Raw genomic sequence first — 26255 nt, 5'->3', positions numbered from 1 at the left:
GAAATCGTCCGATCGTCGTCGTTGGTGGGCCTCCCTATGCCGCTTGCTCAGATATCCCTCTCCTCTGCCTAAGCGAATCAACGACGGTAGTCTTCGCACTCATCAGTCTCCTGCCTGAAACGCTTTAGTTTCGTTTGTTGAAACTCGATGGAAGAACAAGAGGTGAACCACAGCTGCGAAAATGGGAGAAGAAATGGAGAAGCAGAACAAGGAGACAGCGTATTGCAATTTATGGATTCAATCGACAGTTATCTCTGCCTCATGGATTCCCTATCTTCCACACTTCGTCAGGTCGGGTGTGCTCCGACTTTTCTATCTTTTATATGGACAAACTCTGTTGGATTATTATTCTTTCTTCTGTTATTTATTTATTTATTTATTTCATTTGATTATTTGATCGATTTCTTTTGCTATTGCTTTTTCTGGTTTTATCTTATACTTATTGTTGTATTGGATGCCCAAATTGTTTCTAAACAAATTGGAAACTTCTGTCTATAAGATTGTGGCTTGTGGATGAACTATCTGTAATTTCACGTTGACTTGGTTCTGCAACTTGCTGTGACTTCTTTTTTTATTCCTTCCTGAGTGGCGTGCTGTTCCTGCAGATTTCCCACTCAGTGAAGGTTTGCAATAAACAGATAAGAAACGGGCCCGGAGTGGTGCTTGGGGAAGGACACTCCAATGCCAAAATCAGTAAGGGAGGAGTAGAAATTGCAGAGCTCAGAGTGTTCTCAATGTCTTACCTTTAATTAGGCTAACTTCCCTTTATATACTAGTCGATGCTGTTATGGCGGATACTATAACGGTTAACTTGACCATAGTTGTACTCAGTTCTAATAACTGTTAACTCAACTTTGGTAAAGTTCTTTGATTGTGGTTAGGTCTAGGCAGTTATGGATGTCACCATCCTATAGTTAATTATGGAATCTAGGTGATACACTATAGGTGGGGGTAGCTTCTCCCGCGGTATGCTGTTGACACACCTGGTTAACACAGTCGATCATGGGTGGAGCCGATCAATCCTTCTGCCAGTGGAGACGACTAGATCTCCGTAGGTCAGCTTTGGCTATGCAATACCAGTTGAGCGCAATGTTTCCATACTAGATAGGTGTGGTCGGGAAGCATGAGGCTGACCAGGAAACACAAGACTGGCCAAGAAGTGTGGAATCGACCAAGTGTATTAGAGGCTTGTCTCCAATGGTCGGTGATTCCATTGTTATCTCGAACTAATGCCATGCGTGTATTAAAGGCTTGTCTCCAGTGGTGGGTGATTCCATTGTTATCTCGAACTAATTACACGTGTCCTTCTCCGATAGGCCGACCATATTATCGTATATCAGATGCCCGCATGGCCTTAGTTCTGGTCATAGACCAAAGACTAAAGGGAGTAGATGGAGTCTGATGTGATGTGGACTCTTGGGGTCATGTCAGTTCCTTGAAGGCTTTTGAAGGGACTCTCATTTCACTTTTGACGGGAATTGTTTGAACTTGGAGGGGTATACTAAGGCCGTCATTAATGTGTGTTGACGTCATTAAAGCTGTCCCATTGCCGATGGGGAGCCCATCATTAACCCCCTCGATTGCTGTAATTACCAATTGTACCTTGGGAAAATTCCCCTTATGCTGTAATGAAGAGACGTGCACGTGTTGAACTCTTAAGGTGTTAGCAATCATTTGGCAGATCGATTGGTTGCTTGAATTCTAGCGGTTGTTACCTGTGAGGTGTTAACGGAGTGGATGCAGTCTTTTTGTGTTTCTTTAGGGGCTATAAGTTGGGTTAAGAGCCCACCTATTTATCTTCTTCATTCATCCTCCAGTTTGGACCGTCAGAGTTCTTTATTCTTCTTACCGTTGCAATTGCTTTTGGTGGTGAGGCTCCCACGACTCCGTCACCTGTTCTCTCAAGTTCCTCATTGTCGTACAGTTCTCTTTGAACAAACTTCTCTGTTATTTGAACCGATAAGTTTTTTTCCCTTCATCTTCATCTTATCTTTGGCTGTAGTTTTCTTTTTACAGTGTTTTTTGTGATCCCACCTCAAATCTTCTACCTTAGTGGTTGTGTTAGCTCCAGCGTGGGGACTAGTGTAGCGACGTCGTCGCATGGCTAGGGATTTCGGGCGATGAGTTTCCTTGTAAGAAGAAGTCTTGTCGTAAAAGGGCTAATGCTCCTCGCTAGCCCATAAGGGTTGACCCTACCGCTTGGCTTCTCATCAGCAAGGTGGTTTCCATTACCTCCGAGGGGGATTTGGTGAAGCTTAGGAAAAATCACATGATCCCCAATTTCATTCAATTGAGAATTCCAGAGCATGGGGAAAGGGCGAACGGTAGTCGGGATGGGAAAGCTTGTTTTTATGAGTATTTTATTCAAGCTAATCTTCGCTTCCCCATTCATGACATTTGATGTGGGGTGCTTCGGTATTACAGCCTTGTCCCCAATTCTTGGAGGGCTGTGATCGGCTTTGTGATCAGGTGTTGTAAGCTTGATAGCGCGCCAATTACAATTCATGGGTGGAAGAACTGGTATTTCTTTGCCAAGGGCCCTAGGCCTTTAGACTTTCCAACCATCTGGTCGGCAGTCCGAATGAGGAAGGCCAATATTGCTCCCTCCTTGGGTACTAAAGACACGAAATCTTTGCGTGATATCTAGACATTTGTTCGTTTAGATCTTTTAACTGAGGTGGAAGACGGCCATATTCTAGCTAAATATGGTCCAAGTCCTGGTGAGCACTTGTCCTTGTAGATTCTGGTCAGCTCTCGTTTGTTTATTGTTAACACATTTTTTATTGTCCCCTTTCTTTTTTATTACATTAGTGCCTATGGATAGGATTCTCATTCTGCAAGTGATGGATGAGATGGGCTCTGAGGAGGAGAGAGGTGAAGCGCCTGCTGCTTCGGGTGGCCCAACAGTGGAGCTCCCAGGAGCTGACCAAACGAAATCTTCTAGTTTACTAGAAGAAAACTTTGATGCTCTACCTCTGCTTGCATGGAAGCGCAGGCTAGAAGAGAAAGACATGATGAGCTCGAAGAAAAAGAAGGCTACTACTTGGGGGGGGGGGGGAGCTAAGGAAGTCAAAGGGAACTACTCACGTCCTCGCCCTCCCATCCAATACAGGGTCAATGCCATCTCCTCAGGAGGAAGTGACCGTTGTTTCCTCCCATAGTGGTGACTATGTGGATCCAAGGTGAAAGGAGATTGTTGATAAGAGGAAGAACTCCGATGGCAAGAAAATTGGTGAGGGGGTCTCTTCTTCCTCAGATGAGAAGAACACTGACCAGGGCAAGAAAATTGGTGAGAGGGTCTCTTCTTCCTCGGATGAGAAGAACACTGACCGGGGCAAGAAAGTTGGTGAGGGGGTCTCTTCTTCGGTTGAGTTCTATACCCCCCACTATCGGGTTACCTGCGAGCAATTTCTTTTTGAGGATCCATCTGTGGCTCGAGCCGTGGTGATTGAAGGGGCTATGCCCAAAGACATGTCACATCTTTTGCATGTGGCCTTTGACACTTTGATGGATATGGGCTATACCCAACTGGTTGGGATGAGTCTTCTGTTGCTTCTTCCTTTTCTTTATATTGTTCTCTTTTGTTCTTCTCTTTTTGTACTATTTTTACTTATTGTTCTTTGTTAGGATCAAGCTGTTAAGGCGTTAGTTCAAGCCGAGCACTATTATGGGCTTAGTTGGTATTTGAAGAAGAGGCTCGAGAAGTCAGAGGAGGAGAAGAGAAAGTTGAGGCTTGAAAAGGACAAGGCTGAGGCTGAGGTGAAGACCAAGGTTGATGAGTATGCCGCTCTTTCTTGACCCTAAAGGTGATAGAGAGCTCTTCTTTGGAGGCGAGGAAGCATGCTATCCATACTGAGGTGGAGTTGAACTAGAAGAAGGTGAAGCTTGTTAAGGCTCAGGGCGATGTCGAAACTTTAAACAAAAAGCTGCACTTAGATGTCAATGTTAAGATGGATGAGAAGTTGAAGAAGACCATGGCTGAGGCAAAGCATCAGGTTCTTGAGGTTGTTTTGAGCTACAAAGCCACAAAGAATTCCATATGGAGCATGTGAGAGCCAACCTTGAGAGTTATCTGGTCGGCTTGATGGAGATGAGGAAAGAAGTCTTGAAGGTTCGCCCGGAGTTTGACTTTAGCGCCTTTTTCAGGGAGTGGGCCAAGGTTAAAGAGTTGAAGCTTGATCAACGAGAGCCGATTAGACCTGAGTCTCTGCCTAAGAACGCTCCGACCAATAACATTCCAGCCAAGGATACCCAAGAAGATACCTCTGCTTCTACTTTTGCTCCTCCAGTTATAACTACGACTACTGTCTTTCCTAAGGGAGGGGTTGAGTCAGTAGCTCCTCCCTCGTTGGCTAAGGGATCAGACCTTCTTCAAACTCCTTTTATGTGAATTCTGTAAATATAGTTATTGTACCAGTTCCTATGGTACAATGAAAGCCCTTTTTTGTTCTTGCTGAATGTTCCTTTTCTTTTGTTATAGTTCGAGTACTTATATTGTCGTGGCCTTTTCCTTAGCATTTCAACCTTCCTTGGAGGGTTTGGGCTGTGCCCTTGGCACTCGATCTGGTTGGCGTCACGGGCTTTACCCTTGGTGTTTGCCTCTCCTTTGGAGGGTTTGGGCTGTGCCCTTGACACTTGCACCTCCCTTGGAGGGTATGAGCTGTGCCCATAGCACTCATTCTGGTCGGTGTCAGGGGCATTTCCCTTGGCGTATGCATCTCCCTTGGAGGATTTGGGCTATGCCTTTGGCGCTCGTTCCGGTCGGCATCACGGGCGTTGCCCCTGGCACTTGCACCTCCTTTGGAAGGTATGGGTTGTGCCTTTGGCACTTGTTCTGGTCGGCGTCACGGGCATTGCCCTTGGCGCTTGCACCTCCTTTGGAGGGTTTGGTCTATGCCTTTAGCGCTAGTTCTGGTCAGCGTCATGGGTGTTGCCCTTGGCTCTTGCACCTCCCTTGGAGGGTTTGGGTTGTGCCCTTGGTGCTAATTCTGGTCAGCATAATGGGCGTTGCCCTTGGCGCTTCCTTCGTGGGATGAGTAAGCAGAAATGAACATGAATAATGACAGTCTGTGGAGATTTTCATTGAATCATAAGAGTGTAAAAGCAAAACAAGTTTGATGATGGCCTTTTGCCAGATGTCGAGGAATAGATTTTATTGATAGAACTTTCTCAGGTACTTAAAGTTTCAAGTCCTTTCTATCTCGCTGCCCCCTAGAGTTTCTAAGTGATAGGTCTCTTGTCAGACTATCTTAGTAACTTTATATAGTCCTTCCCAGTTGGGCACCAGCTTGCCTGAATTCCTTGGGTCTGATGCTTCTGCTCGGCGGAGGACTAGGTTGCCTAGTCAAAATAGATGTTTCACCTTGGAGTTGTACAACCGACATGGTTTAAGAACTCGAGCGATACTGTTGAAATTTCCCACATTTCGATGGTATCCCAAGACTCCGATACCATATAGCATGTGACTTTTAAAAATCACTGGTTTTCGACAGGTATCGATCAAAATTCTCACATTTCGGTCGAAATGTGTGAAATTTTGAGTAGACCAATGGGTTCGACCCTTTGGGTAGAACCAACCTTTATAAAACATGCTTAAATGGGAAACCAAGTATTCTCATTTTAAAATTTTGACCCTCTCCCCATATTTCTTTTGTGTGAAGTGAGAAACTTGGGATAATGGTCAAGATTTCTCCCTTATACCAAAAAAACTTCAATTTAGGCTTGGATCTTGCAAAATCTACCTAAGGAAGGGAGCTTGGACCAAAAAGGTTAGTCATATCTTCCCCAAAAATCATTTTTTCTTTTTTTAGTGTGTTGAGTGTGTTGAATGTGTTGAATGTGTTGAATGTGTTGAATGTGTTGAATGTGTTGAATATTGAGACTTGAGACTTTAGACTTGAGGGATAACTCACAATTATGTAACATTATTATTTATTTTAGATTTTTTGCATTATGTTTTGTTTGGTTTAAACTTTTATTCATGTATTTCACAATTATGCACTTATGTAGATTGTAGACTACGTATGATGTAGACTATGTAGTATAGTTTCAGTCAACGACTTAGCGCACATTAGCAAACTTTGGTTCACACCACAAGTATGACTTTAGGTGTTTTTTTTTCCATGAAACTAATTATGTGAATGTGTTAGAAATGTCTAAAATAGGACATACACGAAAAATCAGAAAAAAACACATTTTAGGGGGTCGAAACCAAATTTCCACCAAACCGAAAAAAATTCACTGGTTTCCTCGAAATTTCCCAGAATTCGTCCGAAATTGCGGTCTCCCCATAGGTCAAAACCAGGTCAAAACCCGATACTTTGAACCTTGACAACCAAACAGCTTCGCGTTGGTAGATGGATACCTTCAATTAGGCTTCATCCCTTGATTTATCTGAACTGGGCTTTTAGCAATTTCTCAACCTCTTCTTTAATGGCCTTCTGTCTTTCAGGAGCGAAAGTTTGTCTCTCTGCTTGGTCGGCCTATGTGTTGGGTCGATTCTCAATCGGTGCTCGATGACGTGTCTGTCAATGCCTAGCATGTTTGTGGCCGACCAGGTGAATACATCCTGGCTTGCATAGAGGAAATTGACTAGCTTGTTTCTTTCTTCTGTGGCTAATGATGCACCTACTAGAATCTATTTTATGTCGTCTCCTTCAACTAGACTTATTGGTGTTAACACTTAAGCCGGTTCTCCCCTTTCCTACTCTGTCTTTTCAATGAAGTAGTCCATCTCAACACTGAGAGTTTCATTGAGCAAGTCCTTCAAAGTATTGTACATGAAAAGGGTGTCAACGACCAGAAAGTTAACCATGGATGCTTTGCGTCGTTCTCCTGCACCTTCTCGGATCTGCAACTAGATCATTCCCACTGGCTTTACCGCCACTCTAGAGAAGCCATATAGTGGAGTGTTGACAAGTTTCAACTTTCCCTTCTCGATCTCCATTTTGTGCGGCCTAGAAGCGTATATTCGCCAAGCTTCTATTGTCCACCAACACCTTTTCGACTATGAATGCACCCACTCTTAAGGTAATGACGACATCATCATGGGGAAATTCCACTCCCCTTGGTGTACTCCCCTTGGCCTCCCTCTGCTCGGCTCTGATTGTTACGGTTCTGGTCTCTTGTCCTGAGACATCTTTTTTAGGTAACCCTTATTGATTAGATCTTCAATGGAGAACTGAAGCTCCCAACATTGGTCAGTTATGTGGCTATGGTCTCTGTGATAGTCACAATACCAACGTTTATTACAAGTTCCTGGTGGTATTCGCATCCTCAATGGGACTCCTAGGTGATCTTTCTCCTCCCCCGTGATCTGCATCAATATTTATGATTGGAGCTGAGTTGGGTATAACTTTCGTGTGCCCTGCTCGGATTAGCTCAACCATTGTCCTGTGGCCTTTTGACCCTGTTGTCTGGGCCCCTGTCCTCCTCATGCCCTCCTCTTCTCTTGTCAGTGGTTGTAATGGAAATCTTCTGATTGGCCATTATTTCCCCGACGTTGATATACTTGTGAACTTTGCCCCTTAACTCGGACAAGGTTTTTGGCACCTTAGAAGGGGAGAACTTCAACTTCTCGTCCTGGATACCATTGAGGAGGGTAAGGCGTTCAACTTCCCTGGTCGTTGTCTGAGTGCCATTAAGTTTGCTGAAGTCTTGTGGTGTGTTCGGCTCCCCATGAAATTTTTGTCGAATTTCTTGCTGAATTATTTAAAGCTGTCTATTGAGCCTAATTTGAGATGAGAGAACCATGTTGTAGCTGCACCTCGTAATGACACTAGGAACACACGACATCGGGTCGCCTCTAGGACTCCTTGGATGATCATTATAGATCTAAAACTTCTGAGATGCTCCCAAGGATCCTTTGTTCCATCATAGAGTTAAAAGGTTGGTATCTTGAATCCTTTCGGAAGTGGTGTTCGCATGATCTCATTAGAAAGTGTTGATTCACTGAATATGTCTACTTCCTTCGTATCCTCCTTCGACTCCAAGGCTTTGTCCATCCACGCCTATAGCTATTTGAGCTTGTGGTCAATCTCGTCCTCCTACGCCTTTGGGTGCCATTGAGCCAGTCGGTGGAACCTTGCTGCATGTTCACGGTGTATCTCTTGTGGTGATGTCTCGCATTTACTCCTTTTAGGTGGTGGAGAGCACTCACCTTCTTTTTTGGGCAGTCGATTTGTTTAGCTATGGCGATCAAGACTACCGTCGGTAGAGTAAGACTGACTAGGAACTACCTTCCGATGATGTCATTGTTGATTGTGGGATGGCCCAGGTCTTTCAACGGAGGAATTTTGCTCAAGCTCCTAAAAACATCTTGCATAAGTTTGGCAAGGTTCTGCACCTCTTATTGGAGTATATTAAATTGCTCTGTGTGACCGGGGGGTGGCGTCGGGTGGAGGCTTGATTGGGACCCCTGCCAACCGATGTTCATCGTCTACTGCTGGGTCTTGCTCGACCTCATCACCTACTTCTTGTTGATTTACTGGTGGTCGTGGTGCATCTGGAGGATGTGTGGGGGCTTTCTTTGTGTATGTCTTCATTCCCTTAGGCATTTCCGCAACTTAAAGACACTCTGATGGCTTTTCGTTCCAAGCCCACAGACAGTGCCAATCTGTTACTACAGATTTGCCGCTCAGTGAAGGCCTGCAATAAACAAAAAAGAAACTGGTTCGGAGTGGTGCTCTGGGAATGATGCTTCAATGCCATCATCAGTAAAGGAGGATAAGAAGAAATTGCAGAGCTCAAAGTGTTCTGAGTGTCTTACCTTTTATTAGGCTAACTTCCCTTTAAGTATTGGTCGATGCTGTCACCCATTAGTTGCTCGGTCATTTTCATTGTTGACATGGACATGAGCGCCATTGGGGGGCAGGTCCTTGTCTAGGCTGATGTGGCGGATCCTATAACGTTTAACTTGACCATAGTTGTACTCAGGTTTAATAATTGTAAACTCAACTTTGGTAGGGTTCATTGACTGTGGTTACTCTAGGCGGTTATAGATGTCACCATCCTATGATTAACTATGGAATCTAGGTAATACGTTGTAGGTGGGGGTAGCTTCCCTGCGGTATGCCTGGTTGACATACCTGGTTAACACAGTCGATCACGGGTGGGGCCAATCAATACTACTACTGGTGGAGAACTAGATCTCTATAGGTCAGCTCTGGTTATGCAGTACCAATTGAGTGGAATGTTGCCATACTAGACAGGTGTGGTCGGGAAGCATTGGGCCGACTAGGAAATGTAGGACCGGCCAAGAAGTGTTGAACCAACTAGATGTATTAGAGGCTTGTCTCAAGTGGCCGGTGATTCCATTGTCGTCTCGAACTAATGAAACACGTCCTCCGATAGGCCGCCCATATTGTGGTGTATCCTGTGCTAATGGGAAGCTGGCAATTCTATTGTTCTCTGGAATCTGCAAGATTATGTGTTTCTATGTTTGGACTCCTAAAGTACCCTTTCCATTTGTCTAATTCCATGGTTTGATGTGCTGTGTAACTGCAAGTACAAATTTTTGGAGTTGTTGGTTGGTATGGAAAGGTGTTAGGTACCAGATTGAGAAACCAAAAGCTCCAGAGCTAATGGAAACTGTAAGTTGAGGCCCTACAAGGTTGGCCTAATTTAGCGCTGACCTAGGTTGGGCCCCACTTGGAACATAACATACCACCGTGCTTTCTCAACCTTCGTCGTTCTTTTCAAAAGTCTCACTCTGGCAATAGGTAGACCATTTTAGGCAGCTCCACTTTACTCCAAGGTTTTACGAATTACTTGGCATCCATTTATCAAATTTTATGGAAATTTGTTGTGTAATTGCAAGTTCCAACTTTTATAGTTGTTGGGTGGTATGGAAAGAAGGTGTTAGGTACATAACCGATACACCAAAAGCTTTAGAGCTAATGGAACGTGAAATTTGACGCACTATTAGGTCGGCCTCATTTAGTGCCGTCCTTGGTTAGGCCCCACCTAGCACATAATATACCACCATGCTTCCACAACCATTATCCTCAGTGGCTCTCAATCTAGTCGTAGGATACACCAAAATCTCTATAGCTAATGGAATGTGTAAGTTGAGGCCCAATTTTTTTTTGGATGAATAAAATATATTAAAGGAGAAGAATATACAACAAGGGGGAAGAGAGATGGGGGGCAGGCTCACATGGAGCCAAGCAAAAGGGGGAAAACCCAATCAAAAGGGGCGCAACTAAGGGATACAAGTCATCAGGGGGAGAAGTAGATATAATCGAGAGGGGGAGGCCCTAGGAAACAATAGTGAGTCTATTCCTTAGGGAATCTCAGACCGAGTGGTGGGGGAGGGAGGGCGAGCTTGGTGCTGATGTCGAAGAGTGAGAGTTGGACATCCATCTACGAAGATTTCACTCCATCCATAAATGGTTGAGGGTGGCACAAAAAGAAAGTTTCCCAGCGATGTCACAAATGGTAGGGACCCGAAATGTTTTATCAATTGAGATCCATTCCCTACTGAAAGGGAGAACTCTCCTTCTAGAAGGACAATAAAGACCAAGAACTTTTTTCCAGATGGTGGAGGAGAAGTGGCAGGAGAAGAACAAATGGTCAACATCTTCAATGCCATTCCAACACAGACAACACGTAGGAGGAACCTAAATGTGATGGTAGATTAGGAAAGGACTGTGTGGGAAGGTAGTTGGTAAAAGCCCGCCAAGTGGTGGAGCTATGATGCAGAATGTGGCCCTTGAACCAAAGGATTTTTTGCCAGAGAACAAGGGGACATTAGGTCTAATGAAATTCTAGGCAAAGGAGGAACTAAACAAGTTAGAAGGGGAGGGCTTCCACAGGATAGAGTCTTCTCTGCCTCTTTGGCTAGGGGGAGGGGGGGGGGGGGGGAACAAGGGGCCTAGTCATCATTGAGGATGATGGAAGAGACAGTAGTTAATCGATCTAGACCTGAAGAATAGATAATCCTGGGGCTAATAACATGGAGGATCACATGAGATAGGTGCCGAGGGTCAAGCCAGAGGGAGGTAGAGGCACCATTGCCGATGGAGTATGGATGGCATCTGTGGCCAAGGGCCTTAAGCTGAGGATACCTTGCTAGACCCAAGAGACATCCCAACCAGGGGAAGTGGACCAGGGGGAGTCATGCTCCAGTAGGTGGGAGTAAACCCAGGGGACCCAAATGCTGCTTTGTTTGGTCACCACCCTCTAGATAAGCTTTAGGATGCCTGTAGAGTTGATGTCTTTCATGCGCCTAAGGCCCATGCTGCCTTCAGATTTGGGGAGACAGACATTGCTCCAGCGGGTGTGGTGGAGAAACTTGCTAGAGTTAGAACCTTTCCAAACAAGGGAATATATGAGAGACTCAATAATTTAATGGTGGGAGGGGGAAGAACAAAGATTCCAGACCAGTTGAGATATATAGATTGGAGTACAGATCTGGAAAGCTCAAGCCTCCCCGCATAAGAGAGAAGCTTGCTCTTCCACAGTTGGAGCCTTTTCTGTAGGAGATCGAGAATGGGAGTGCAGTGATGGGAAAAGAGCCTGGCAGGGATGGGAGGAAGCCTAAGATACTTGATGGGGAGAGAGCCAAGAGAGAAACCAGTAATCTTGAGGAGACGGGTAGAAGCTACTTCAGAAATCCTTAAAGTGAAGATGCGAGATTTGAGAGAATTAAGGCAGAGACCCATGAAGAAACGATGGAAGACCCAAATGCTGCTTTGTTTGGTCACCACCCTCTACATAAGCTTTAGGATGCCCGTAGAGTTGGTGTCTTTGATGCGCCTAAGGCCCAGGCTGCCTTTAGATTTGGGGAGACAAACGTTGTTCCAACGGGTGTGGTGGAGAAACTTGCTTGAGTCAGAACTTTTCCAGAGAAAGGAACATATGAAAGACTCAATAACTTTAATGGTGGGAGGGGGAAGATCAAAGATTCTAGATCAGTTGAGATACATAGGTTGGAGTACAGATCTGGAAAGCTCAAGCCTCCTGGCATAAAGGAGAAGCTTGCTCTTCCAGAACTGGAGCCTCTTCTGCAGGAGATTGAGAATGGGAGTGCAGTGATGTGCAAAGAGCCTGGCAGGGATGGGAGGAGCCCAAGATACTTGATGGGGAAAGAGCCAAGAGAGAAACTAGTAATCTCGAGGAGACAGGCAGAAGCTGCTTCAAAAATCCTTAAAGTGAAGATGCGAGATTTGAGAGAATTAAGACGGAGACCTGAGAGACTTTCAAAGAGGCGAAGGGAAGACATGATGGAAGAGATTGAGGAATATCAGCTTTAGAAAAGATTATGAGGTCATCAACAAAAGTAAGATGGGTTAGGGATAGAGACTTACGTTTGAGGATGGGGGAGATAAGATGGAGGTCAGTGGAAGATCAGATGGAACTAGAAAGGACCTCATGGCCAAAGGAGAAGAGGAAAGGGGAGGGAGGGCATCGTTGGCGGATGCCAACAGAGGAAGAGAAAAATCCAGCTGGGCTGCCATTAATTAGGATAGAGAAGCGAGGATAGAGATGCAGGCCAAGATCCAATGGACAAAGTTGGGGGGAAAGGACATTTGGAGTAGGACACTTGAGATGAATTCCCAGCTGATAGAGTCAAAAGCTTTATGGAGGTCAATCTTGAGAAGGTCCGCTGATCCGTGAGATTTCTGCTCAAAACCCCAAACAATTTCATGGCACAAAATGATGTTGTCAGCAATACTCTTGCCAGAAATGAAAGCGGATTGATTTTGGCTGACCAAGGAGTCAATGACCTTTTGGATATGGTTGACAAGAATTTTGGCAATGAATTTGTAAATCAAATTACAAAAAGAGATGGGTCTGAAATCCTGCATGAAGAGGCTCCGTCCGACTTGGGGATGAGGCAGAGGAAGGTATGGTTCACCCAATTAATCTGGCTGAGGTCGAAGAAGAAGCTTTTGATAGCTCAAATGAGATCCACCTTGATGATATCCCGGCAAGAGGAGAAGAAACTCATACTGAATCCATCAAGCCCAGGAGCTTTATTTGCTTCGTGGGAGAGGACAGCAAAAGTGAGTTCCTCATCAAAGGGAATGGCTTGGAGAGAGGGGAGAAGGTGATTAAGGAGGGGGGAGGGAGGTTGGGAGGGAGGGGACGGGGGGTTGAAGAGGTCATAGAAGTAAGAAGAGGCTTTAGCTTTGATGTTTGTAGGATTATGGAGAGTTGACCCATCTTTGGAGATGAGAAGGGGGATGGAGTTGACATTATTCCGACCCTTGATGGTGCGGTGGAAGAAAGCAGAGTTTGAGTCACCAAGCTCCAACCAATTGATGCAGGATTTTTTGCTTGAGGAAGCTTTCTTCTTGGATCAGGAGCAAGGAAAGCTCAGGAGAGATAGATCTAGAGTTCCAGAGCTTGAGGGAAGCTTTGACATTCTTGAGCTTCTTGGAGAAGACGATGAGAGGTGAGAAGAAGGCATGCATAGGGAGGCTCCAGACTTCCTTGACAAGAGGGGAGAAGTCGGGGTGGAGGGTCCACATGTCAGAATTTGAAGGGTTTAGGGCCGAAGGAAGTAGAAGAATAAGCGTGGAGGGAGATGGGACAGTGATCTGAAATGGACGGAGAATCAAAGGTGGCATGGGAGGAGGGGAAGGATGAAAGCCAAGCTTCATTGACAAGAGCTCTGTCAAGTTTGCAGGCTACCCTATCAACCCCACTTTTACGATTTTGCCAAGTAAACCTAGCGCCAGACCAACGCAGATCATTCATGCCAATGTCTTCAAGACAAATTGTTGAGGCCCTATTAGGTTGGCCTCATTTAGTGCCGGCTTAGGTTGGGGCACATCTGGCACATAATATACCACCATGCTTCAGTAGCCATTGTCCTTGGTGGCTCTCTCTTGTGGTAGTTTTTCTCAGGTGGCTCACTCAAGCGGTAGTTAGCCCTTTTTAGGCTTTCCTAGCAGCTTTATTCTGCTCCAGGTATCCATTTTTTATGGCTTGCACTTCCAGGTGGCTCTTTCTGTGATTTGATCCTTTGACGTGGTGGTAGGCTCTGGTATAGTCTTGGGTACTTTGACCGGTATGCCAAAAGCTGCAGAGCTGATGGAACGTGTAAAGTCAAGCCTTTTAACCCATTCCATGCTAGGCTGGCCCAAGCCAACACCCATACTTGGGTTTTTGGGTGTTGAATATGAAAGTTTTCTTTTTAAAATTCTACTCACTTGTAAGTGGTCGAGTTCATCCCTTGATATTTAGATTATTTCTTTCCAATCTGGTACTTCAGCTTTGATATTCTTGGGAATTTATTTTTGATATTGTAATAGATTAAATCCAATATGTGATTTTTTAGATGTCATGTGCTGTTGATCCAAACTAGTTACAGCCATTAACACATGGAAGGTGGCTACATTGATCATTAGTCACATGCATGTTCGTTGAGGAATAAGAGATGTATTGAGGTGTTTTTGTTGGAGAACAGGAATAAGATGTCATATAATCTTTTATCCAAGGTGCTACTACTGGCCTTGCATCTTAGCTTGCTACAAGTTCTATTCAGACAATAATCATATTATATCATTATTTTTTTCAAAATTTTCTTTAGTAAGCTGTTCAATACTCATAATATGACATTTTTGTCTAAATTTTCCGGTGTAACCTTAATAATTATTATGTTGAGCTATAGATTTTGGTGTATTTCTTCTGCTTTGGATAGGGTAATTCATTTTCTCCATTGCTCTCTTGGTATTTGCTTGGGGCTTCTCAACTAATTAAGTTCTATTCTCATTTTTAATACTAACATTTGTTTCTTTTTGTTTCTCTTTTACAGGGATGGCTGGAACTTGCTAGTGCTCGGCACTCGATGGGTATTTCACGCGTCACCAGTGCATTGTTTGACCTCAAACCACACTCTGCTGCCACTACAACACAAGTGAATCCTTGTGGGTTTGAATATCCTACTCCAGGTACTTCATGAGTTTATAGACGTCCCATTTGACAATCATTGTATGATATCCTGGATTTTGATGCATTTTAGCTGGAGAGAGAACTTTATAGTGTTCAAACTTACCAAAACAGGCTTCATACAGAGGAACTGCTCATATCAGTTGGCACTGCAGGACCGAAAGCACGTGTCTTCCCTAGTTCCCTTGTCTTCACCATAAATGTGGCAAACATCTAGGAAGGGACCACCAATTGCTAGTTCCACCTAGGAAATATCACAGGCCTAAAGTTTGATCAGATTCATCCCCACACCCACCAACACCCCCCCCCCCCAAAAAAAAAAAAAAAAAAAAAAAGGTTTGGGTTGTGAACTGAGGAAATGGATGTAGTAAGAAAAACATTGAAATCGCGTAATAGTTCATGGCCTATTAGAAGTAGAAGGTGGTGGGATCCTCACGGACAGAAAAAGATTGCAGTCAGCTTTATAACGATCGAGTGACTGAAAATGTGACAAAAGGGGTCAAAATCAGGTTGAAATACCATCATTTCCAAACAGAAAGAAAGATGCATCAAAATTAAGTTTGAAAACAGAAAGAAAGATTCATCAAATTAAGTTGAATGCCTTTGCTATTCTCTTCTCTTCTTGCCCTTTAGCTGTTTGAGATATATTTATTTCCATTCTATTGAGACAGTTTTTGTCTCTTCGCAGGCCTTTTCTTATTTTTTTCCTTCCGTCTTCTGATTGGTTTGGTTTTATCGTAGTTATAATTGTTATTTGTGAACAATTTGTAGATGACCCTATGGTGAGACAACCACATTTTACTCTATCCAAATGGTCATCTTTCAATGCTGGAAAGTGCTCCTTTGGTGAAGTAGCAGCTGAGAAGGAAGAGTTCCAGAATAAACCACAGAATCCACAACTACGACATCGGAGTCCATCCCAATTCCCTGGTATCCTTATATGTTATCCTAACACATGCTAGCTTACTTATGAGGAAATATGAAGTGTGCATTACTGCATTTTGTGGCTTGTACATAGTAGGTATTTACAACCGCATAAAATTAAACAAAATAGATGTGCACAGAACACTTAATTCTATGCTTTGCACATAAGGGAACTTTGGCATGATGAACTTAATCATTCAATCTGTCACTTTTTATTAGTGCATAAAAATGTGATTAGATGGGTTTATGGCATAAGAAACTCCTTAGTACATTTTATGTACTTAATTGCACCTTGGGGGGGGGGGGGATCTCTTTTATGATTAACTTGATAAGAGCTTCAGTTGTCCTACTTCTGTTTGTTTGGTGCATCAAGTCATCCTAACCAGCTGCTGTTTCTCTCTTTCCATTAACTACAGATTTCCCAGAGGCGCACACAACTAGCAAAGGAGCTCCTCTTAGTGCTGATGATGAAGTAAGTAACACTTGAAATATGTTTTATCTCCCCATTGTTTTTGAACATATGAACGAGTTATCGTTTCATTTGGCACTTTTCTTAATATTAGAATTTTAATTGCTAGGACTAATAAGTTGATTTTCGTATCTTTGGAAATCTTTTCTCGTATCTGGCATATTAAATTTGCAGAATGCTTGACTTGACTAAAGTCAACTAAGCCTTTTCCCAACTAAATCCGGCCAGCTACATAAATTCTGTTCCTCCTCTCAGCTCTATTTATATATTTAGAGTGCTGAATGTGATTAGTGGAGCCACTGGATAAATGACAGAGATGTCTTATGGGTGCCTTGTGATACAGAGCAGGAAGATCCGATTATGTCAAATATTTGTGCAAACTTACAGAAAATGTTGGCTTAGCTTAGGAATCACCGAAAGAGAAATGATCGCCACCTAGCTAAATGGCTTTGCAACTGTTATGAAGAGCCTTTAACTCTAGGTCCTGGGCATCCATCAAGTTCAAATAGGGAATTGTAGTGAATGAGTAAATTCTGGTGATTTCAACAGAATTTTGCATGCCCCTGGAAGACCAAAGGTTAGGTTAATATTTTGATTTTTAAGCACGTGATATGGTGTGGGTAGTTGACAGAGATTCAAATTCCTGGAAGGTTTTTGGTTGTGTGCAAACCTTTCAATGTAAAACCACCATGCTTGTTTCCCTCATTGGAACTGAAGGTAGAAGTACCATAGCTAAAGAGGTTGGTAACTTGGTTTGAAATAATAGTCCTTGCACAGGACTTTGGTTTTTGGTAGAAATGAGATACTCAGAACTGAAGATTTCACCAACCTTATCAGATGCCTTGGTGTTGATTAGATCCCAGTAATTGAGTAGGATGCATCAATGCCTCAAAATTGCTGATGCGGGAGCATCTCAAGCTTCAAAGAATGTCGAGCCATTTTCTCATCACCTCTCTTTGGGTCAGTTTTTGGAGGGTCAAAAAGCATGTTCTCTTGGCATGATTTAGGTGCCATTTGGAACATTACTCCCTAATGAGACCAGGATCATGGAAATTGGAGTTCTTGAGAAAGTTCTGGCCATCTAACTTTGGGGGGTATTATGCTGTGAGGGGAATCTGGTGGCTGGCAGGCCTGAAACCCTAACCCTAATTTAAGGGCTAAACTGTAAGCACAGAAAATAGTGAAGAATAGAAGAATTCCTGTATCTCAATTGCCTGGGGTCCGTTGGATCTTAACGGTTACTACAGCCTTCTATAGCACTCTTGTATTTTTCTAATGTAAGGCTGAATACAAGTACCCAACCCCAATAAATGCTCCAACACAGGACTATTGCTAGTACTCAACAGTCCACCCAAACCAAGAATAAGCCCCACTGTAAAGAGGAGAAGAAAAGAGAGAGAGAGAGAGGGCTGTGATTGTGGAACCTTGGGAGTCCAATCGATTAGATTGGGGCTGCCCTCCTCCACTTATTAAATAGAATAGCTATTACAAGTCCTACTAGGAATAGAGAAAAACAAAATAGAACAAAATAGGAACTAATACTAATTGCTAACTCCTAACTGTACTCAGTCCTAATGGGACTAGGAAAACCCAAGGGAGGAGTCTGAGACTTGTGCTAGACTCCTCCTTTCTCACGATAGACTTTTAACACCCGCGAATACAGCCTATTGGTTAGAGAGACTAACCAGCAAACAAGAGATAAATTATCCTACTGATTAGACAACAGATAAGGACCAAATAATAACCAGGAACAGGTACTAAAACTCAGCAATAGGTCCTTGTTACATATCCAAAAATTAGGACAGTAGTAACAATACCTTAGATTAGGGAATTTTAGATCAAAACTGAGAATGAATAGAACTCACAAAGCAAAAGCCCAGGAAGGGCCGAAACTGAGGTCGAAGCTGATTTAAATGAGCATAATAAACCTTCAAAATCCAAGCCTGAGTTGATGGCTGGTTGCAGAGATCCAGAAGTTCTTGAAATTAGGGCAGAATCTGGAGATTTTTGCTAACTCCAGATCCAAGCCAAAGAAAAGGCAAAGAAGCTGGTCGATTGACCTTTCCTGGTCCCTAATAGGCCCTCCAAATTTGTCCTGCAGTGGGCTAGTGACCCACATGTTTGGGAGATGTTGGGGAGTCAACTTCTTCCCAGATTACCATTCAGACAAGAACTGCTGGTCTTGGAAAGAAACCCAGATCGCAGCCACAATACAATCAGATTTAACCTTGAAATTAGTCTTCTAGCAGAGCTTAGATAGCCCACACAATACCCAGAAAACCAGAAGAATATAAGAGGAAGATGGGGAAGAGAATAGTGGATAGAGTGGCTCTCTCATCCTAGGCCTCTCACCCACATCTATCTTAGTTGTTTCTCAGCCTATATTAGACTATGCTTGTGCAAGCAGCAGAAAATCATTGATTTAATTCTGAAAAAAAAAAAGTACAATCGATGGCTTTATATAGGGTAGCCTTGCTCAAAAATAGAAACGTAAGAGGAAAAAGGAACCTGATCTTTCCTTGTACAATAGGAATAAAATAAAAAAGAAAACTAAGACTAAACAGCGTCTTCTAGAAAAGGCTGGTCGATTCCTTTTGTCCTACTCCACAGATTGCCAAACTGATCTTTCCTTGCACACGTTGAATGTCTTTCTGCAGGCATGGCCAATAGTACAAATCAACAACTCGAGAATGTGTCATGTCCTTGCTAAAATGTCCTCCCATTCCACCTCCATGTAGCTCTCGTTAAGGGCTACCTCAAGGATTTATTAAGAATTCATAGTCGCATTGCTAGGAAAAGATATCCATCATCCAATGAGTACTTGACATCACTACCCCCTTCCTGTAAATTTTCAAAAGCTTTAGAAAAATCAACGTCAAGTAAATAATCAACTTTTATGTGCTAAAGACCGGTGCTATGGGTGGTGAAGGTGTTAGTCAGTAGCACTTCACGACTCAATGCATCAACTACTCTTTTCTAGCTTTGTATTTCAGGGAAAAAATAAAATCTTGGGGAGGTTGGCAATCCATTTGGCATGGCGATTGCTAATAGACCTCTGAGAGTGTAGGTATCATGATCCAAATAAAGGATTAACTCCTTGCTAATAAGATGGTGCTTCTAGTGCTTCGAAATTTGTATCATAACATAGTCATAGAGTTGTAAATCATAGGTAGAATACCTTCTCTTTGCATTATTGAGCTTTTCATTGTAGAAGACAATATGGTGTCCTGCTTGCATCAATCCCTCCAATCCCAACTTGATATGTATTGATGGCCACTTCAAAGAGAAGATCAAATATGGGGAGAAGAAGTATAGGTGCTTCCATCATCTTCTTTTCAATAAAATTGAAAACTTTAGTGGCGGTCGATGTCCGTTGGAATGTGCTTTTACCTCTTTTCATAGACTCAGTGATAGGTGTCATGATTGTGTTGAAATTCCGAATGAAACATAGATAAAATGAGGCTTGGCAGTGGAAGTTAGAATATAAGTATGGATAGAAAACAAGAGTGAAAGGTTGGAGAAGAAGAAGAAGAGGAAGAAGAAGGAGAAGAGAGAAGGCAATAGTGGAATGTGGTGTGTAGAGAAAAGATTCTCTATAACATCTATATTACTTCACTAATAAGGTGTAAGGAATTACATACACCTCCCTAGGGAGGTAAAAGGTAAAAAATAGAAAATACAATAAAGACTAGAAGATAATAAGCTCCTAAAGTACCCTTATTACATAAACTCTAATACTCCTTAAGCTGGAGAACAAATATCATGCATTCCCAGCTTGCATAAAAGGGTACTAAATTGGTGAGAGATAAGAGTTGAAATATGTGAATGGAGAGGAACAATGAGATGTGTGATGACGAAGAAGATGGAGAAGTAGAAGAGGGAGAAGAGAGAGAATCGATGGATGTTGGAATAGTGTATTGTGTGAGATAATCTCACCTACACCAATATATCCTTTACATATATTTACAAGGTATTACACAAACCTCCCTAAGGAGGGAAATTACACATACCTCCTTGAGGAGGAAAAGGAAAATAAAACATAATAAATTACAATACTACCCTTAGACTAACATAACTGATATCTCTATCACTCCCCTTCAAGTTGGAGAATAAATATCATACATTCCTAGCTTGGACAGCAGAGAACTGAACTAATGATGAATAAGACCCTTTGTGAAGATATCAGCCAGCTGATTTCCAGTCCTCACAAAAGGTGTGCATATGTAACCGGTGTCAATCTTCTCCTTAATGAAGTGTCTGTCCACCTCTATGTGCTTCGTCCTGTGATGCTACACAGGGTTGTGGGCTATACTTATGGCAGCCTTGTTGTCACAATAAAACCTCATAGGTGCCTCAGTATAAATACCCAATTATTGGATAAGCCTTCTTAACCAGAGAAGCTCACACACTCCATGAGCCGTAGCTTGAAATTCTGCCTCTGCACTAGACCGAGCCACCACAGATTGCTTCTTACTCCATCATGTAATTAGGTTTCCACCTACAAATGTGCAATAGCCTGATGTAGATCTCCTATCAAAAAATGAGCCAATCCAATCTGCATTAGTGAAGCCTTCTATCCTCATGTGGTTATGCTTGGCAAAAAGTAGTCCTCCTGGAGAGGACTTCAAATACTGGATGATGTGGTAAATCGCATCCAAGTGCCCACTCTTGAGAGCATGCATAAACTGACTCATCACCCCCACTGCATAAGTAATGTCTGGACGAGTCAAGAACAAATAAATAAGCTTCCCAACTACCCTTTGATATTTCCCCGCATCAACAAGAGAAGGGCCAGCATCTTCCCCCAGTTTATGATTCTGCTCAATAGGAGAATTTGCAGGCTTGCAGCCCAACATTCCTGTTTCTTCAAGAGGTCTAGAATAAACTTCCTTTGGCATATATTTATGCCCTTCTTGGATCTGCACTTCAATCCCCAAGAAATACTTTAAGGATCCTAGATCCTTAATCTCAAACTGTTGGGCTAGGTAGTTCTTTAGATTGACTATCTCAGTTTTGTCATCTCTAGTTACCACAATGTCATCAACATAGACAATCAAAGCTGTGATGGTGCCATTACCATGCTTAGTGAACAGAGTGTGGTCAGCCTGACTTTGGGAATAGCCATGCTTCAGGATGGCCTGTCGGAACCTTTCAAACCAGGCCTTCAGGGATTGTTTAAGACCATACAAAGTCTTCTTGAGAAGACACACCTTTCCTGCAACTGAAGGGAACTTGAATCCAGGAGGAGTTTACATATACACTTCCTCTTCTAAGTCACCTTATAAGAAGGCATTCTTCACATCTAATTGATATAATGACCAATCCTTATTTGCTGCCAGAGATAAAAGGACCCCTATGGTGTTATGCTTAGCCACAGGAGCAAATGTCTCCTGATAGTCAATCCCATGCACTTGGCTGTATCCTTTTGCCACCAGCCTTGCTTTGTATCTCTCAATAGTACCATCTGATCGGTACTTGATTGTGTAGACCCACTTGCATCCAATTGGAGTTCTCCTCCTTGGAAGGTCAACCAACTTTCAGGTACAATTTTTTTCAAGGGCCATCGTTTCCTCAGTCATAGCTTGCTTCCACTTTGAGTTAAACATAGCTTAGAAACATTCTTGGGAATAGAAGCAGATGAGGGAGCAATAGTAAATGCAACACCTACAGGGGATAGAGAGTCATAGGAAACAAACTGGGCTATAGGATTAGTACAAACTCTTTTTCCCTTCCTAATAGTAATAGGAAGATTTAACTCTGATGTGGAAGGAAGGATATTACCTGGTTGAGGAGGGTGGATCTTAGGAGTTGGATTCAAAGAGGACGCTTGGCAGGTTTTCTTCTTCTTCCTTGTGTACACAATTGTCTCCTTATCATTACCTGAACTCGAACCACCTCTTGAATGATCACCAACATCAATAATATCCACCTCTTTATGTTTCCCAATGTTAAGTATAAAAGGAGAGATAGGCAATGGGGATAGAAAAGAGATCTCATAAGTAGCTTTTTCAACCTTTTTACCTCCATTATGCTCCCCCTGAAAAAGATGCTGAGGAGAGGCAAAAAAAGGAGCAGACTCAAGGAAGGTGACATCTTTAGAGAGAAGCATTTGTCTGGAAGAAGGATGATAGCACTTGTATCCCTTAGCAGTGGAGGAGTAGCCAAGAAAGATACATTTAAGTGCCTTGGGGTCCAGTTTAGTCCGAGAAGACTTATTAACATGGATATAACCAACTCTACCCAAATATTGCTTGTGATGCTTCCGATTGCCATTTTCTTGTGAGATATGATGTTTAGGGGTATTTAGCTCCTATGTTATGATGCTACACCTTGACGGAGGTAAATGTTGTGAATTCCTTTGAAGTGTATGCTTTGATTGGTGGCTGGATTTTTTTTTGGTTCAGGGAAAGCAATTTTTGGGTAGAGTTTGTACTCCCCACCTTGTGTGTGACCCTTTATCGGCAATATGTCTGAAGATAGTGGCCTTGGAGCCCTCTTTAGTGATGTTTCAGCCACTGCATCGAGTAGTGTCCCTCTTACTCCTATGTTTTTTGATAACCCCCATACTCAGATTTCTATTGTGAAGTTAGACACCATCAACTATTTGGATTGAGCCCATTCTGTGAAGCTTTCCTCGCTAAGTAGGGGAAAGCTAGGGTATATTACAAGTTCCATTAAGGCTCCTCAACCAGATGACTTGACATATCTAAAGTGGGAGATTGAAAACTCTATTGTTATGACATGGCTGATTTTCTCCATGAAACCTGAAATTGGAAGAAGGTTTATAAGGAAAGAAACTGCCAAAGATATTTGGGACAGTATTACTAAGACCTTTGACCGTGTGGGTGATTCGGCAAAGGTTTATCAATTACTTCAGAAGGTTATTGGCATGAAGCAAGGAGATAAAACCATATCTGAGTACTACAACACTGTCATTAGTCTCTGGGAGGAGTATGATCACTATAGAGACTTCTAACTGTCCAATCCTGAGGATGAAGCTAAGGTTTACCAGATACTTAAGAAGGAGAGGGTACTTCTATTGCTTGGTCGGTTGAATCCCTAGTATGAGCCGTTCCGGATACAAATATTGGGCCGGTCTCCACTTCCATCCCTTGATGAAGTGTGTAGCTATTTGCAGAGTGAGGAGACCAGGGGAGTGGCCATGGCACATGCTCCTCCTCTTAAGCGATCCGCTCTTACTACTAGCTCTCAAAAAGATTGGCGTGGTGGTGGCAGAGGTGAAGGCCCACCTCATGGAGAGGATAGAAATTGTGATCATTGTGGGAAGTCTGGGCACACCAAAGATAGATGTTGGGCTCTTCATGGTCGACCTCCTCGTGGCGATTCTAGTGGTGCTCGTGGTGGCCGTCGTGGGGGAGCCAGAGCCCACAGTGTTGAGACTGAGCATGCTACTACAGGGTCTGCTCCTAGCCCACAGCTAAAGCACAGTTCTCTTACTAGGGAGGATATTGCAGCATTCCGCAGGGTCATGTCTCAATTGGGAGGCTCATCATCTTCTTCCCTTACAGTGCCAGAGTCCTCAGCTTCCGATTTGTAGGTTTCCTCATCTGCTCCTTGCACAGCTCCATCTTGGGTTATTAATTCGGGTGCTACGGATCATATGACTGGTACGTCTCATTATTATGATACATACTCTATTTGTTCCGGTAGAGATAAGGTCAGGGTTGCCGATGGCTCATTTTCCTTCATTTCTGGTAAAGGTAGCATTCTTGTTACTTCTTCCATTTCACTTGATTCTGTTCTTCATGTTCCTGACCTTACCCGTAATCTCTTATCTATGAGCCATCTAACAAAATCCTTAAACTTGGTGACGAAGAGGATTATTGGCAGTGGGCGTGAGTAGAAAGGACTCTACCTACTTAAACCTCAATCACCTTTTTTGGCTACAGCTTAGTCCTATGTGTGTCGACGTACTGATAGCAGTTTTGTGGATTCTGTGATGTTGTGGCACCAACGTTTGGGGCATCCATCTTTTGTTGTTATGAGAAAACAATTACCTCATTTATTTACTTCTTTTCCTTTTTCCTATGTCTTTCATTGTGAACCGTGTATTTTTGCTAAACTTTGTCGATCCTTTTATCCTTATCATGGTAATAGATCGACTGTTCCTTTTCATATTGTGCACTCTGATGTTTGGGGCCATTCTACTACTACTTCTTTACTTGGTTTTCATTACTTTGTTTCTTTTGTTGATGATTTTTCCTGTGCTACTTGGACTGTTCTGATGAAGCACGAGAGTGATGTGTATGATGCCTTTAAAATTTTTTATCATATGGTATATGCACAATTTGACACTAAAATTAAAATTGTTCGTTCTGACAAGGGCGAGTATATGTATGGTGGTCTTCAGACTTTTTTACTGACCATGACATTGTCCATCAGTTAGCTTGTGTTGACACACCCCAACAAAATGGGGCAACTGAGAGGAAAAACTGCCATTTGTTGGAGGTCAGTAGGAGTCTTCTCTTTGGCATGCATGTTCCTAAAACTTTTTGCTCTGATACCAAGTTGAAATATGTGAATGGAGAGGAACAATGAGATGTGTGATGAGGAAGAAGATGGAGAAGTAGAAGAGGGCGAAGAGAGAGAATCGATGGATGTTGGAATAGTGTATTGTGTGAGATAATCTCACCTGCACTAATATATCCTTTACTAATATATTTACAAGGTATTATACAAACCTCCCTAAGGAGGGAAATTACACATATCTCCCTAAGGAGGAAAAGGAAAATAAAACATAATGAGATAAATTACAATACTGTCCTTAGACTAACATAACTGATATCTCTAACAATAAGCCTTTGGTGAAGATGTCTGTTATTCCCAAATCAGAGGGAGCCTCTTCCAAGTCTGACTTCAAGCTTATAGCCTTTTACAACCTAATCTATAAATTCATTGCCAAAATCCTTACCAATCATATCCAAAACTAGGGGTATCAAAAAAGCCCGGTGATGTAGGGGGTTCCTAGGTGACTAGATCTCCTACAAGATTAACTAACTAGGTAGGGTTAACTCAAGGGACTTAGGTAGATAGGACAAAAAGAAACTCAGCAAACAAGATTAAGCATGCAAAATAAAATGAGACTAATAAACAAAGTAGCCAAAAGCAATAATAATCTAGACGGAAAAACACATAAATTCTTACTTAAGTTTCTAGTGGGGACATGGGGAAGGGAACAAACGACATACGAATGTTAGGTTCAGCACAAATCAATCTAGACACACAAATTAGATATGCAAACAATCAATGTCCTCTAGCAACCAACTAAAATAGAAAATCAGCAAGGTTTTTGGAGATATAACAGTGACGAAACGACTTAAAACAACGGGTAAAAATAGGCATAAACAAAGGGCAAAGGCTGGTTTCAATGTTAATGGGCTGTAATATATAATAGGGATTAATGGAGGTGGGGAGGGTTTAGTTTAATGTTTTACCATGCTGCTGTCCAGATCTAAGGAGAAAAGAAGAGATCAAGGTCCTCTAAAATAAAGAGATGTAGTCCACCTTTAGTTGATGGAGACAAGTCCAATTGGTTGTATAGAGATCCTCAGTATTGTTGATGTAGCTTGGTGAATGATGTTGGGGCTCTCAGCAACTCATGGATAGCAGGTACGGCCAGCAGTAATCCATTCATTGAAAGGGGATCAGCACCGGCAGAGAGTAAACAGCAACCGAGAGTAGCAACAGCCGAGGGTAGCAGCAGCAGTGATGTAACGGCAGCAGTATGTAACAGTAGTAGTGAGTAATCGCAGCAGTGTGTAGCAGCAGCAGTGAGCATCAAAAAGGGGAGATCGGCAGCAACAGTTCAACATTAAGGGGAAAAAAAAATACAGCAGCAGCAGTTCAGCCTCAAGGGGATATAAAACAGCAGCAGAAAAAAAAAAGAAAGGAAAAAGAGAGGGAGGCGAGACAAGAGAGAAGAGAAAGGCAAGATTGAAAGAGA

At 42.7% G+C, this 26255-nt stretch overlaps 1 protein-coding gene across 2 annotated transcripts; it reads left to right on the top strand.

Annotated features, from left to right (window-relative positions):
• LOC122073259 lies at positions 1-24865 on the top strand. Of its 2 annotated transcripts, none has more exons than XM_042637811.1 (5): positions 1-291; positions 14765-14900; positions 15670-15828; positions 16239-16294; positions 24695-24865. In XM_042637811.1, exons 1-5 carry the CDS (start codon positions 148-150, stop codon positions 24848-24850), a joined length of 651 nt encoding a protein of 216 aa, XP_042493745.1. In that variant the 5' UTR covers positions 1-147; the 3' UTR covers positions 24851-24865. The 2 variants fall into 2 exon arrangements, with proteins under 2 accessions (XP_042493745.1, XP_042493746.1); XM_042637812.1 differs by lacking the exon at positions 24695-24865 and adding an exon at positions 22351-22434 and having other exon boundaries at positions 5-291.
• The last annotated feature ends 1390 nt before the right edge of the window (positions 24866-26255 follow it).

The sequence above is a fragment of the Macadamia integrifolia genome, chromosome 3 (assembly GCF_013358625.1).
Source record: "Macadamia integrifolia cultivar HAES 741 chromosome 3, SCU_Mint_v3, whole genome shotgun sequence".
NCBI classification, from domain to species: domain Eukaryota; kingdom Viridiplantae; phylum Streptophyta; class Magnoliopsida; order Proteales; family Proteaceae; genus Macadamia; species Macadamia integrifolia.
The sequence above is the reverse complement of the archived record's forward strand: the minus strand, read 5'-3'. Positions and strand labels throughout refer to the sequence as shown.

Bases quoted from the DNA above. Each gene is read 5' to 3' on its own strand.
- LOC122073259 (XM_042637811.1), top strand. From the start codon at position 148: ATGGAAGAACAAGAGGTGAACCACAGCTGCGAAAATGGGAGAAGAAAT. The intron at 292-14,764 runs GTCGGGTGTGCT...TCTCTTTTACAG, and splicing joins TATCTTCCACACTTCGTCAG to GGATGGCTGGAACTTGCTAG. The intron at 14,901-15,669 runs GTACTTCATGAG...AACAATTTGTAG, and splicing joins GTTTGAATATCCTACTCCAG to ATGACCCTATGGTGAGACAA.